This window comes from Ranitomeya imitator, chromosome 4, assembly GCF_032444005.1.
Source record: "Ranitomeya imitator isolate aRanImi1 chromosome 4, aRanImi1.pri, whole genome shotgun sequence".
NCBI classification, from domain to species: Eukaryota; Metazoa; Chordata; class Amphibia; order Anura; family Dendrobatidae; genus Ranitomeya; species Ranitomeya imitator.
In genome coordinates, this window is record NC_091285.1 from 247,430,356 (window position 1) to 247,446,427 (window position 16,072).

Consider the following 16,072-nt stretch of genomic DNA (forward strand, 5'->3'; position numbering starts at 1 on the left):
CTGATGCACTGTTGTGGTCACATGTCCTCGTCCAGTAGTTATTACATGGACTGAAGTGCTGGTCCGTGTGTGAGGAAATCTGCACTAACCAGAGAAAGTAGCCGACCTCTTTATCATTCTGACAGATTGTAGGTTGTAACACTTTTTTTTTTTTTAAATCTGTCTTTTTCTGAGCTCATCTCAGCTGATTTATGGCCACAGAAGACATTAAAGTTGAATATGCAGAGAAATAAAGAGCGTGTAAAAGCAAAATGACCCCAAATTAGTCCAAAATATATTATGTAAGTAAACTAATATTGGTACCAAAGTTGAACAATCCCTAAATGCAAAGTCACATACATGCAGGTCGAGGGATGCAGTGCCTTACTGCATTGCGCCAAACCTGTTTGATTTAAACTTTCACTGCACAAAACCGCACAAAGGCCATTTTAATGGAAACTGCCGTCTCCTACACCGGAGACATACAGCTAGCCAACCCGGGACCAAACATCTTTACAGCTAGCCAACCCGGGACCAAACATCTTTACAGCTAGCCAACCCGGGACCAAACATCTTTACAGCTAGCCAACCCGGGACCAAACATCTTTACAGCTAGCCAACCCGGGACCAAACATCTTTACAGCTAGCCAACTCGGGACCAAACATCTTTACAGCTAGCCAACTCGGGACCAAACATCTTTACAGCTAGCCAACCCGATATATATATATATATATATATATATATATATATATATATATATATATATATATATATATATATATACCAGCTATTAAGCATTGTGTGAAAATATTTACATTAGAAAAAAAAACATACCTGTGAAACATGCTAAGGAGTGGTTATACTATTGCTTAAAGGGAAGGTTTTGTCCTGTGTCAACTAAAACTATGGCCTTAATTAGCGCCTGTGCATCAATGGTTATATAACCACCTGACTCCGCTTACCATCCAAAAAACCTTTTGATTTTTTTTGACAATTTTCAAGGTAAATTTTTTTATAGGAAAAGAAAAACAGTACCTTCCAACTGGATGTAAAAACTTGATGTGAATAAGCATGTACACAATAAGATGCTAGGGAAGTTTTTTAACCCCTTTATGACCTGGCAATTTTCTGTTTTTGCACTTTCGTTTTTTCCACCCCAATATGTAAAGGTTTTATGTTGGGGGGAAAAAATGAGAAATTTGTAAGAAAATATTATTTTGCTTGTCACCATTTTCTGAGACCCCTAATATTTTTATATTTTGGGATCTGGGGCTGGGTGAAGGCTTATTTTTTGCTCACTGAGCTGATGTTTTTATCGATACCATTTTGGGGTAGATACAATGTTGTGATCACCTCTTTTTGCATTTTATTAGAATGTTGCAGCTGCCAAAACCCCACATAATTCTGGTGCTTTTATTTTTGTCTTGTTGCGCCATTTACAGATTGGAATAATGTATTTGCTATTTTGATACATCGGACATTTCTGAAAACAGCAATACCAAATGTGTGCTTTTTTGTTTCATTTTTTAATGCAGCAAAAGGGAGGTGATTTGAACTTTTGTTTTTGTTTTGTTTGTTTTTTTTTCCATTTTTTTTTTCTTTTTCCATTTTTTCTTTTTTTTTTTAGAACTAAGCTGCAATCATCCGATTGCTTCTTCTATACCCTGTATGTATAGCTGAAATAAAAATCTTCTATGAACACCTACTATGAGTATTGTAATGAAAAGCACATGGATCTTCAGCAGACCCCAGCTGTCATGTCAACCTCTCTGCTCCTTGTGATCACGTGACAAGGGCGGTATGAATGATGCACTTCTGTCTGGCGTGTGATTGATAGCGGCTTTTAACTGTTTTACAACCTCAGGTGGAGTCTGAGCCATCTGTGTGACACATGCCTAAATAGAATGCAAAATAGAAATTAAAGATTTTAGGTGTTGAAGATGTGCAAAGATATAGATCGATGTGGGGTAAATGGATAGATACCCATGTGATATATGTTTAGTGCCTTTTTTCTATTTAAAATAAATTTTTAAGTCGTTTAATAAACAAACAAAAAAAAGATACAAATAAGGCAGATTTCAGTTTTAAGCTACACTTGCAGTGCCTCGCTGTACATGAATTGACCTAATAAATGAAACAATGATGTGGAAATCCCCTCATCTTTGGTAACCAGCAAAGATAAAACAGAGCTTTGAGTTGATATTATCAAACTGGGGAGGTACCGTATGTTCTGCTGTTTTTCTTTTCCCCAAAAAAAAATTTCCTTGAAAATTGTCACAAAATTGATAAGCTTTGTACAATTTAAGCCGATTGCAATAGTAAAACCACTACTTAGCATTCTGTTTCACAGATATGTTATATTTTCTAATGTAAATGTTTTGACGCAGCATAGCTGGTTCTTTACTACTTGGAATTGTAGGACAGCCCTATCATCTTTTGCATTTGTACATGTATTTTTATTCTACACTAGTTTATCTATTTTGTTTTGCAGAAGGTACATCTCCAGAGTCCTTATGGGACTCCTTATTTCACCCTCCTAGAAAGCTGGGCATTAATGATATTGAAGGACAACGTGTTCTCCAGATAGCAGTAATTTTGCGGAATCTTTCCTTTGAAGAAAGCAACGTTAAACTTCTGGCAGCTAATCGGACATGTCTCCGCTTCTTGTTACTGTCTGCTCATAGTCACTTTATTTCTCTCCGACAACTTGGACTTGATACTTTGGGGAATATAGCAGCAGAGGTAAGATGTGTACATGTGGCAGATATGTAATGATGTGTAATAAGTATAATACTTTTGATACGGTTTCTTCTTTATCTGTACCCAATATTGAGTTCCTAATGGATTCCGCATAAAAGTTTATGTCCAAGTTCTAAATGTAATTTAGATTTGACTATCGGCATTTTAGGCTGTGTGCACACGTTGCTGATTTTTCGTGGTTTTTTTTTTCACTATAAAACCGCTAAAAACAGCATACATTATGCATCCCATCATTTAGAATGAATTCTGCAATTTTTGTGCACATGATGCGTTTTTTTTTCCGCGAAAAAAATGCATCGCAGTAAAAAATGCAGCATGTTCATTAATTTTTGCGGGTTTTTTGGCGTATTTCCCACTACAAAATGCATTGGGAAATGTCCAGAAAAAAAAACGCGGTAAAAACGCACCAAAAAGGCGCAAAAAAAACGCATGCAGATTTCTTGCAGAAAATTTCAGGTTTTTCTCAGGAAATTTCTGCAATAAATCCTGAACGTGTGCACATAACCTAAAATTGTTACCGGTTCAATGTGAAAGAATGATTTTACTTATTCTACCTAGAATATTGGCATTCTCGGTGCTTCAGGGTTTTGGTGAGGGCTGTGGTTCATTTCTTATCCTTTAGAATTGCTCTGTGCAATAACAAAAGCCAAGAGGTTGCACGACTTTAGGTTGTCTTGTGTGTAACGTGATGGATTTTCATGCTTTTTATTTATTCATATTGCAAAGTACTCTGCGTAAGTGTAACCTTAAATGGAACCTGTCAGCAGGACTGTGCTGAGTAACCTACAGTGTCAGGTCTGTGCCGTTATATTGATTAAAATGATATCGTTGTTGATGAAATCTGTCTTGTGATTGTTGTTGTTTAAGCTTTATTTTCAGTTTTGAGTTAATGAGATTCTTGTGCTGTGGGGGGGTCTTCATGTGGTGCTCTGGTTAGGTGCTCATACTGATGGCTTATGACAGGTCACTGATCCCTCAGTGACTTGCCCCCTATTTTGCATACTGAAGATTATTTACAGATTGAAAAAAAATCACATTCGGCAGGCAGGAGGTGGCGCCTGCGCTGCAGCATAATCACATGTATAATATGCATTTTAATAATTTTATTTCCTGATATAAATTTATTCAGAAAAAATGCTATTACGCAGGCGCGTGGCTGGGCCATTTTGAGACAGATTTTTTTTTATGATTAAATTTATATCCGCAAATAAAACAATTTAATACATATTATACATGTGATAATGCTGCAGCGCAGGCGCCACCTCCTGCCTGTTAAATGTGATATTTTTTTTTCAAGCCCTATAATATTCAGTATGCAAAATGGGGGAGAAGGTCAGTGAGGGATTAGTGACCTGTCATAAGCCATTACTATGAATACCTCATTAGAGCACCACATGAAGCTGCCCGCCCCCCCCCAAGAATAACATTATAAGCCTGGTATAGATGTACTAGATGGTAGCCCAATTCTAACGCATCGGGTATTCTAGAATATGTATGCGTAGTGTATAGCACAGCCCACGTAGTATATTGCACAGCCCATGCAGTACATTGCGCAGCCCACGTAGTACATTGCGCAGCCCACGTAGTAAATTGTGCAGCCCACGTAGTAAATTGCGCAGCCCACGTAGTACATTGCGCAGCCCACGTAGTAAATTGCCCAGCCCACGTAGTACATTGCCCAGCCCACGTAGTATATTGTATTGCGAAGCCCACGTAGTATATTGCCCAGCCCACGTAGTATATTGGGCAGCCCACGTAGTATATTGGGCAGCCCACGTAGTATATTGGGCAGCCCACGTAGTATATTGGGCAGCCCACGTAGTATATTGGGCAGCCCACGTAGTATATTGGGCAGCCCACGTAGTATATTGCGCAGCCCACGTAGTATATTGCGCAGCCCACGTAGTATATTGCGCAGCCCACGTAGTATATTGCGCAGCCCACGTATTATATTGCGCATCCCACGTAGTATATTGCGCAGCCCACGTAGTATATTGCGCAGCCCACGTAGTATATTGCGCAGCCCACGTAGTATATTGCCCAGCCCACGTAGTATATTGCCCAGCCCACGTAGTATATTGCCCAGCCCACGTAGTATATTGCCCAGCCCACGTAGTATATTGCCCAGCCCACGTAGTATATTGCCCAGCCCACGTAGTATATTGCCCAGCCCACGTAGTATATTGCCCAGCCCACGTAGTATATTGCCCAGCCCACGTAGTATATTGCCCAGCCCACGCAGTATATTGCCCAGCCCACGTAGTATATTGCCCAGCCCACGTAGTATATTGCCCAGCCCACGTAGTATATTGCCCAGCCCACGTAGTATATTGCCCAGCCCACGTAGTATATTGCCCAGCCCACGCAGTATATTGCCCAGCCCACGCAGTGTATTGCCCAGCCCACGCAGTGTATTGCCCAGCCCACGTAGTGTATTGCCCAGCCCACGTAGTGTATTGCCCAGCCCACGTAGTATATTGCCCAGCCCACGTAGTATTTTGCCCAGCCCACGTAGTATATTACCCAGCCCACGTTGTATATTGCACAGCCCACGTAGGGCACCATATCCCTATTAAAATAAAAAATAGTTATATACTCACCCTCCGTTGGCCCCTGGTTCGAAGCGCTTACCGACGCTTCTCGCGCGCTCCGGTCTGAAGAGTGCATTGCGGTCTCGCGAGATGATGACGTAGCGGTTTCGCGAGACCGCACGTCATCATCTTGCGAGACCGCAATGCATGGAGTGGTCACCGGGGCGTCGCGAGGAGCGGGAAAGGCCGGTTCCTGATCCGGGGGGCCACCAGAGGGTGAGTGTATAACTATTTTTTATTTTTTTAATTATTTTTAACATTAGATCTTTTTACTATTCATGCTGCATAGGCAGCATGAATAGTAAAAAGTTGGTCACACAAGGTTAATAGCAGCGTTAACCGAGTGCGTTACACCGCGGTCAACGCTGCCATTAACCCTGTGTGAACGCTGACCGGAGGGGAGTATGCGGGCGCCAGGCACTGACTGCGGAGAGGAAGGAGTGGCCATTTTCTTCCGGACTCTGCCCGTCGCTGATTGGTCGTGGCTGTTTTGCCGTGACCAATCAGCGACTTGGATTTCCATGACAGACAGAGGGCGCGACCAATGAATATGACAGACAGAAAGAGACAGACAGACAGATGGAAGTGACCCTTAGACAATTATATAGTAGATAGTTTTGCTTGATCAAAGTGCATACAGGAGAGAAGTGCTGATATAAATATGTGGCCATAAAGAAAGCTGACAATTTAATCTGTATGCCTGATATGTTGTTCTCACAGGATATAAGCCACAGGCCAAGTTGTCTGGCAGTGGATTTTTGCCCTCTCCCCATTGAGAACATATGATGCCAAGTATAGCCCAGGTGTATGGGGTCAGGAGGAATAACTACCATCAGCTGTCTGAAGTGTATGGCCACTCTTAGTTCAATGGCAGTAATTTAATCCTAGAAACGTGTATGATTTGAGTGTAAAAATCGTCAGAAAATAAGGGTGAATTCTGAAATAACAGCCCCACCTGTAAGATGCATGGTGTACCTTTTTGTGTGTCTATAATCATTATACCGTATATACTCGAGTATAAGCCGACCCGAGTATAAGCTAAGACCCCTAATTTCGCTACAAAAAACTGGGAAAACTTAATGACTCGAGTAAAAGCCTAGGGTGGAAAATGCAGCAGCTACCGGTAAATGTCAAAAATAAAAATACATACCAATAAAAGTAAAATTAATTGAGACATCAGTAGGATAAGTGTTTTTGAATATCCATATTGAATCAGGAGCCCCATAAAATGTTCCATAAAGTTTATAATGGGCCCCATATAATGCTCCATACAAAATACGCCCCATATAATGCTCCATACCGTTTATGATGGGCCCCATAAGATGCTCCATATTAAAATATGCCCCATATAATGCTGCACAAATGCGGATTATGGCCCCATAAGATGCTCCATACAGACATTTGCCCCATATTATGCTGCACAAATGTGGATTATGGCCCCATAAGATGCTCCATACAGACATTTGCCCCATATAATGCTGCACAAATATGGATTATGGCCCTATAAGATGCTCCATACAGACATTTGCCCCATATAATGCTGCACAAATGTGGATTATGGCCCCATAAGATGCTCCATACAGACATTTGCCCCATATAATGCTGCATAAACGTTGATAATGGCCCCATAAGATGCTCCATAAAGATATTTGCCCCATATAAAGCTGCACAAACATTGATTATGGCCCCATAAAATGCTCCATAAAGATATTTGCCCCATATAAAGCTGCACAAACATTGATTATGCCCCATAAGATGCTCCATGTAGACATTTGCCCCATATGCTGTTGCTGTGATAAAAAAAAAAAAAAACACATACTCACCTCTCGTCGCTCAGGCCCCCGGCACTTGCTATATTCACCTGCTCCCAGTTCCACGTCCGCCGCTGCGTCTTCCCCGTCCTCTGCACTGACTGTTCAGACAGAGGGCGGTGCACACATTAATCGTGTCATCGCGCCCTCTGACCTGAGCGTCTCTGCAGAGGACGGGGAAAGCGCAGCGGTGGTGGAACAGGGAGCAGGTGAATATCGTGCACTGCGTTATACTCGCCTGCTCCTGGCGCGGTCCTTGGTTCCCCGTCGTCGGCAGCTTATTCCTGTATTGAGCAGTCACATGGTACCGCTCATTACAGTAATGAATATGCGGCTCCACCCCTATGGGAGTGGAGTGGGGTCCATATTCATTACTGTAATGAGCGGTACCACGTGACCGCTCACTACAAGAAGCTGCCGGGGAACCAGGGACCACGCCAGGAGTAGGTGAGTATGATTACACAGCTGCTGCTTCACCTCCCCTTCCGACCCCTAGGTATGACTCGAGTATAAGCCGGGAGGGGCAAATTCATCCTAAAAAAAATGGGCTGAAATTCTCGGCTTATACTTGAGTATATACGGTAATTGATAATAGCTGCTGTGATATTCATTATTATTTGATTTTTGCAGCAGAATAACCCCTTTTATGTGTTTCTTCTGCAGCTTCAATTAGATCCTGTTGATTTCAAAACCACTCACCTAATGTTCCACACCATAACAAAATGCCTAATGTCACAGGATAGATTTTTAAAAATGAGAGGTAAATCTTTTAAGCATACTTATTTGTTATAACTTATGTTATCTGATGTGTCTAAGACAATTTTTTCTTGCTTTGCAAGGCATGGAAATCTTAAGTAATTTATGTAAGGCAGAAGATAATGGAGTTCTTATATGTGAGTATGTGGATCAGGACAGCTACAAGGAAATCATATGTCACCTTACTCTCCCGGATGTACTACTTGTAATCTCCACTCTTGAGGTGCTCTACATGCTTACAGAACTGGGAGAAGTAGCTTGTGTGAAGATAGCAAATGTAGAGCGAAGCATAGGTAAAATATGACTACATTTCATATGTTTATGCTAGTGTGCCTTACTTTATATAAAACAATGTTGAGAAAGGAAATGTGTTCCACTAGATCCAAATTGGTACCGTGGTGGCTTGTTTTTATGCAGCTAATACTGTGTTTTGATGTTAAATTCTGCTTGTATGGTCATAAATGTCAATATTGTACTTTTTGTAGATACCTTGGTTTGTCTTATTTCTATGGACATCCAAATGTTTGGCCCTGATGCTCTAACGGCAGTGAAGCTTATTGAACATCAGAGCTCCAGTCATCAAGTGGTTTCTGAGATTCGTCCTCAAGCAGTAGAGCATGTTAACCCTTCTGCTAATGCTAACCCTGCTCCAGGTTAGAATTGAATATTTCCTCTTTTTATGTAAGATATTATCGTATTTTTTGAATTATAAGACACACTTTTTCCCTTCATATTTGGGAGGACATGCGGGTGCGCACGTCTTTTAATCTGAAGTGAGCTTACGGGGGGCGGCGGCTGTGGAGCTGGGTCACAGCAAGTGGGGTCGCTGCTTCAGGAGACCGGTGGCAGAAGCTGGGCAATGCTGCGGTGCTTGGGATCTTAGAAAGTGTTGGCACCGGAGAGCGGAGTCCATTTTTCCAATGATCTCCCTGCAGTTGGCATTGGGAAAAAGGCCTCCTCTGGCAGCACATGGGCAGATTGAGATCTTTCAAGATCTCAATCTGCATATGCGCCCCTCCGTCGTCCATTTTCCTTAAGCCCACCCCAGGGATATCATTGGGAAAATGGACTCCGCTCACCAGCGCCAACACCTTCTGAGTTCCCAGGTATCACATCATCGCCCTGCCGCTGCTGGCCTCCTTTAGCAGCAACCCTGCCTCCTGTGACCCCACTCTACTGCAGCCGCTCCCCCATGTTGGCTACCATTAAAAGGGAATATAAGACCCAAAACTATTATATTAAAAAAATTCATTATTTTGCACTCCAAAATGTATTATAAACCTATTCTAATCCACAAAATAGTTATTTGTTTGATTTTTTTTTTTTAAATAAAAGTCTTAGTTCTTACTTCTAACTTGAGCACATAATTATGTTAAGTCCTCATATATGTTCTGATATATGACATCCATTGAGTTCTATAAGCTCATCCTGTCTAGCATATCACATCTGCTTATTACCAAGGTATCACACTTTGGGGTACAGGACTTGTAAGACTACTATGCTGTATGTAGACACTTTATACAGATAATGCATCATTTTGTTATATCTTCAGCTTCCAGACCAGTTAATGCACATGCTGTGCCACCTCCTGGAATTGTGGAAATAGACAGTGAAAAGTTTGGATGTCAGTGGTAAGTAGCTCAAGCCCTGTGTAAAAATGGGATGTTACTGGAGAAGACCATTAAGCGTATGTGCACACGATGCGGATTTTGCTGCGGATCCGCAGCGTTTCCACAGCTGCGGGTCCGCAGCAGTTTCCCATGAGTTTACAGTGTAATGTAAACCTATGGGAAACCAAAAACGCTGTGCACATGCTGCGGAAAAAAACGCGGAAACGCAGCGGTTTACATTCCGCATGTTTAAGAACATCCTAAATAGGCAGTGTAAGCGGTTTATACCTTGTGGGAATAAAAGGACTAGAAATAGGAAAAACCCAATGTGGCTAAACAAAGAAGTAAGACAGGCAATTAACAGTAAAAAGAAAGCATTTGCACTACTAAAGCAGGATGGCACCATTGAAGCTCTAAAAAACTATAGGGAGAAAAATACTTTATCTAAAAAACTAATTAAAGCTGCCAAAAAGGAAACAGAGAAGCACATTGCTAAGGAGAGTAAAACTAATCCCAAACTGTTCTTCAACTATATCAATAGTAAAAGAATAAAAACTGAAAATGTAGGCCCCTTAAAAAATAGTGAGGAAAGAATGGTTGTAGATGACGAGGAAAAAGCTAACATATTAAACACCTTCTTCTCCACGGTATTCACGGTGGAAAATGAAATGCTAGGTGAAATCCCAAGAAACAATGAAAACCCTATATTAAGAGTCACCAATCTAACCCAAGAAGAGGTGCAAAACCGGCTAAATAAGATTAAAATAGATAAATCTCCGGGTCCGGATGGCATACACCCACGAGTACTAAGAGAACTAAGTAATGTAATAGATAAACCATTATTTCTTATTTTTAGGGACTCTATAGCGACAGGGTCTGTTTCGCAGGATTGGCGCATAGCAAATGTGGTGCCAATATTCAAAAAGGGCTCTAAAAGTGAACCTGGAAATTATAGGCCAGTAAGTCTAACCTCTATTGTTGGTAAAATATTTGAAGGGTTTCTGAGGGATGTTATTCTGGATTATCTCAATGAGAATAACTGTTTAACTCCATATCAGCATGGGTTTATGAGAAATCGCTCCTGTCAAACCAATCTAATCAGTTTTTATGAAGAGGTAAGCTATAGGCTGGACCACGGTGAGTCATTGGACGTGGTATATCTCGATTTTTCCAAAGCGTTTGATACCGTGCCGCACAAGAGGTTGGTACACAAAATGAGAATGCTTGGTCTGGGGAAAATTGTGTGTAAATGGGTTAGTAACTGGCTTAGTGATAGAAAGCAGAGGGTGGTTATAAATGGTATAGTCTCTAACTGGGTCGCTGTGACCAGTGGGGTACCACAGGGGTCAGTATTGGGACCTGTTCTCTTCAACATATTCATTAATGATCTGGTAGAAGGTTTACACAGTAAAATATCGATATTTGCAGATGATACAAAACTATGTAAAGCAGTTAATACAAGAGAAGATAGTATTCTGCTATAGATGGATCTGGATAAGTTGGAAACTTGGGCTGAAAGGTGGCAGATGAGGTTTAACAATGATAAATGTAAGGTTATACACATGGGAAGAAGGAATCAATGTCACCATTACACACTGAATGGGAAACCACTGGGTAAATCTGACAGGGAGAAGGACTTGGGGATCCTAGTTAATGATAAACTTACCTGGAGCAGCCAGTGCCAGGCAGCAGCTGCCAAGGCAAACAGGATCATGGGGTGCATTAAAAGAGGTCTGGATACACATGATGAGAGCATTATACTGCCTCTGTACAAATCCCTAGTTAGACCGCACATGGAGTACTGTGTCCAGTTTTGGGCACCGGTGCTCAGGAAGGATATAATGGAACTAGAGAGAGTACAAAGGAGGGCAACAAAATTAATAAAGGGGATGGGAGAACTACAATACCCAGATAGATTAGCGAAATTAGGATTATTTAGTCTAGAAAAAAGACGACTGAGGGGCGATCTAATAGCCATGTATAAGTATATAAGGGGACAATACAAATATCTCGCTGAGGATCTGTTTATACCAAGGAAGGTGACGGGCACAAGGGGGCATTCTCTGCGTCTGGAGGAGAGAAGGTTTTTCCACCAACATAGAAGAGGATTCTTTACTGTTAGGGCAGTGAGAATCTGGAATTGCTTGCCTGAGGAGGTGGTGATGGCGAACTCAGTCGAGGGGTTCAAGAGAGGCCTGGATGTCTTCCTGGAGCAGAACAATATTGTATCATACAATTAGGTTCTGTAGAAGGACGTAGATCTGGGGATTTATTATGATGGAATATAGGCTGAACTGGATGGACAAATGTCTTTTTTCGGCCTTACTAACTATGTTACTATGTCACTTCTTCTTTCTGCGGATTCCGCAGCGGTTTTACAGCTGCCCCTATGGAAAACCGCAGTGAAAACCGCATAAAAACGCAGTAAATCCGCGATAAATCTGCAGCAAAAACGCAGCGTTTTGCCCTGCAGATTTATCAAATCTGCTGCGGGAAAATCCGCAGTGGCCAAGAATACGTGTGCACATACCCTAAGTGCAATGTGGGGCTGAAAAATCTTTCAATTTGTTTTAACCCCTTCACGACCTCCGCCGTACTATTACAGCGGAGAACGGGTCACCTGCTTTGATGTGGGCTCCGGCGCTGAGCCCACCTCAAAGCTGGGACATGTCAGCTGTTTTGAACAGCTGACATGTGTCCACAATAGTGGCGGGTGAAATCGCGATTCACCTGCCGCTATTAACCAGCCGCTATTAACCAGTTAAATGCTTCTGTCAAATGCTGACAGCGGCGTTTAACCGGCGCGTGCGGCCGGAAATGATCGCATCGCCGACCCCCATCACATGATCGGGGGTCGGCGATGCGTCAAAATGGTAACCATAGAGGTCCTTGAGACCTCTATGGTTACTGATGCCGGCCTGCTGTGAGTGCCACCCTGTGGTCGGCCCTCATAGCAAGCCTGCATTTCAGCTACATAGCAGCGATCTGATGATCGCTTCTATGTAGCAGAGCCGATCCAGTTGTGCCAACTTCTAGCCTCCCATGAGGCTATTAAAGCATGGCAAAAGTAAAAAAAAGTTTTAAAAAATAAAAAAAATATAAAAGTTTAAATCACCCCCTTTCGCCCCATTCAAAATTAAAAAAAAAAAAAAAAAAATCAAACCTACATGTTTAGTATTGCCGCGTTCAGAATCGCCCGATATATCAATAAAAAAAAGGATTAACCTGGTCGCTAAACGGCGTAGCAAGAAAAAAATTTGAAACTCCATAATTACGGTTTTTTGGTCGCCGCGATATTGCATTAAAATGTAATAACAGGTGATCAAAAGAACGCATCTGCACCAAAACGGTATCATTAAAAATGCCAGCTCGGAACGCAAAAAGTAAGCCCTCACCTGACCCCAGATCACGAAAAATGGAGACACTACGGGTATTGGGAAATTGTGCATTTTTTTCTTCTTTTTTTTTTTTTTTTTAGCAAAGTTTGGAATTTTTTTTTACCACTTAGATAAAACGTAACCTAGACATGTTTGGTGTCTATGAACTCGTAATGACCTGGAGAATCATAATGTCAGGTCAGTTTTAGCATTTAGTGAACCTAGCAAAAAAGACAAACAAAAAACAAGTGTGGGATTGCACTTTTTTTGCAATTTCACCGCACTTGGAATTTTCTTTCCCGATTTCTAGTACATAACATGCTAAAACCAATAATGTTGTTGAAAAGTACAACTCGTCCCGCAAAAAACAAGCCCTCACATGGCCAAATTGACGGAAAAATAAAAAAGTTATGGCTCTGGGAAGGAGGGGAGCAAAAAACGAGAACGCAAAAACGGAAAAGGGCAAGGTCGTGAAGGGGTTAAATTACTTAAATCCATGTATTTTGGGCTAAAAATCATTTTTGCAATGGAGTAATTAAAAATGTTGCAGTTTGCCTTCTATAGCCTTTGTGTTGTACAGTCTGTTGCTGGCAGCAGAGTGGGTTAACAGAGAATCAATGCCTGCTATTATGGACAAGAAGATTACTTTTTCTATTTTTTTCTGATCCCCTCTCAGCTCTAATCACAGACCACATCAAAGGGAAACCCAGCCTGTAAAAGCAAAATGCTGCAACATTTTTAAAGGAATATGATTTTTCAAAAATGATTTTAGCCCCAAATGCAGGCATTTAAAGTTAAAAAAATATTTGCCCCCAAAGATGGTCAATTCCTTTTATGTATCAGTCAGGCATTTTATTTCTACCATTCCCAATGTTCTCAGTCTATATGGCTGCAAAAGTGTTGGGTTTTGGATAAATATGGTAAGCTTAGGCCTTTGCTACACAGACCTTTTGGAGCACTACTGATATGATTTTAACTATTTACCTACAGCTGCAGTCCAAAGCAATCTATTGAGTAGTATGCAGTTGGGTGGAATGTAGCTGCCACTAAATAGTTAAAAACCAATCAAAAGCACAAAAAACATTGCAGGGTAACCCAGACTTATGAGTGAATTTTACTTTTGGCAGTTTTGTTTCAGAAGTCTATGCAGCTAAAAATCTATGTCACACATCTGAGTGGGATTATTTTGGCTGCAGGCCGATAGATTTCTACAAGCCCCATTCATATAACTAAATCAATAAGTGCACATAAATCACTCCTCTTGCTGTGGACTGGCAGAGACAGCAAAGTAACAGTGCTTCACTTATTTTTGTCACTTCCACAGACAATGTATGGAGAAGCAGTGCGCATACATCATTGCTGCATTTAGTACAGTGCTTCACTTATTTTTGTCACTTCCACAGACAATGTATGGAGAAGCAGTGCGCATACATCATTGCTGCATTTAGTACAGTGCTTCACTTATTTATGTCACTTCCACAGACAATGTATGGAGAAGCAGTGCGCATACATCATTGCTGCATTTAGTACACTGCTTCACTTATTTATGTCACTTCCACAGACAATGTATGGAGAAGCAGTGCGCATACATCATTGCTGCATTTAGTACAGTGCTTCGCTTATTTTTGTCACTTCCACAGACAATGTGTGGAGAAGCAGTGCGCATACATCATTGCTGCATTTAGTACAGTGCTTCGCTTATTTTTGTCACTTCCTCAGACAATGTATGGAGAAGCAGTGCGCATACATCATTGCTGCATTTAGTACAGTGCTTTGCTTATTTTTGTCAGTTCCACAGACAATGTATGGAGAAGCAGTGCGCATGCATCATTGCTGCATTTAGTACAGTGCTTCACTTATTTTTGTCAGTTCCACAGACAATGTATGGAGAAGCAGTGCGCATACATCATTGCTGCATTTAGTACAGTGCTTCGCTTATTTTTGTCACTTCCACAGACAATGTATGGAGAAGCAGTGCGCATACATCATTGCTGCATTTAGTACAGTGCTTCACTTATTTTTGTCACTTCCACAGACAATGTATGGAGAAGCAGTGCGCATACATCATTGCTGCATTTAGTACAGTGCTTCACTTATTTTTGTCACTTCCACAGACAATGTATGGAGAAGCAGTGCGCATACATCATTGCTGCATTTAGTACAGTGCTTCACTTATTTTTGTCACTTCCACAGACAATGTATGGAGAAGCAGTGCGCATACATCATTGCTGCATTTAGTACAGTGCTTCACTTATTTATGTCACTTCCACAGACAATGTATGGAGAAGCAGTGCGCATACACCATTGCTGCATTTAGTACAGTGCTTCACTTATTTTTGTCACTTCCACAGACAATGTATGGAGAAGCAGTGCGCATACACCATTGCTGCATTTAGTACAGTGCTTCACTTATTTTTGTCACTTCCACAGACAATGTGTGGAGAAGCAGTGCGCATACATCATTGCTGCATTTAGTACAGTGCTTCACTTATTTTTGTCACTTCCACAGACAATGTGTGGAGAAGCAGTGCGCATACATCATTGCTGCATTTAGTACAGTGCTTCGCTTATTTTTGTCACTTCCACAGACAATGTATGGAGAAGCAGTGCGCATACATCATTGCTGCATTTAGTACAGTGCTTCGCTTATTTTTGTCACTTCCACAGACAATGTGTGGAGAAGCAGTGCGCATACATCATTGCTGCATTTAGTACAGTGCTTCACTTATTTTTGTCACTTCCACAGACAATGTGTGGAGAAGCAGTGCGCATACATCATTGCTGCATTTAGTACAGTGCTTCGCTTATTTTTGTCACTTCCACAGACAATGTGTGGAGAAGCAGTGCGCATACATCATTGCTGCATTTAGTACAGTGCTTCACTTATTTTTGTCACTTCCACAGACAATGTGTGGAGAAGCAGTGCGCATACATCATTGCTGCATTTAGTACAGTGCTTCACTTATTTTTGTCACTTCCACAGACAATGTGTGGAGAAGCAGTGCGCATACATCATTGCTGCATTTAGTACAGTGCTTCGCTTATTTTTGTCACTTCCACAGACAATGTATGGAGAAGCAGTGCGCATACATCATTGCTGCATTTAGTACAGTGCTTCGCTTATTTTTGTCACTTCCACAGACAATGTGTGGAGAAGCAGTGCGCATACATCATTGCTGCATTTAGT

At 41.4% G+C, this 16,072-nt stretch overlaps 1 protein-coding gene across 4 annotated transcripts in view; it reads left to right on the plus strand.

The window, feature by feature from the left end:
* ARID2 (AT-rich interaction domain 2) overlaps positions 1-16,072 on the plus strand; it is a 163,667-nt gene that overhangs the window by 104,044 nt on the left and 43,551 nt on the right. For all 4 annotated transcript variants that reach the window (XM_069764477.1, XM_069764479.1, XM_069764478.1 and 1 more), the window contains exons 8-12: positions 2,472-2,722; positions 7,806-7,902; positions 7,982-8,191; positions 8,384-8,551; positions 9,451-9,529. In XM_069764477.1, coding sequence (XP_069620578.1) covers positions 2,472-2,722; positions 7,806-7,902; positions 7,982-8,191; positions 8,384-8,551; positions 9,451-9,529 — 805 coding nt within the window. The remainder of the gene's footprint in view (positions 1-2,471; positions 2,723-7,805; positions 7,903-7,981; positions 8,192-8,383; positions 8,552-9,450; positions 9,530-16,072) is intronic.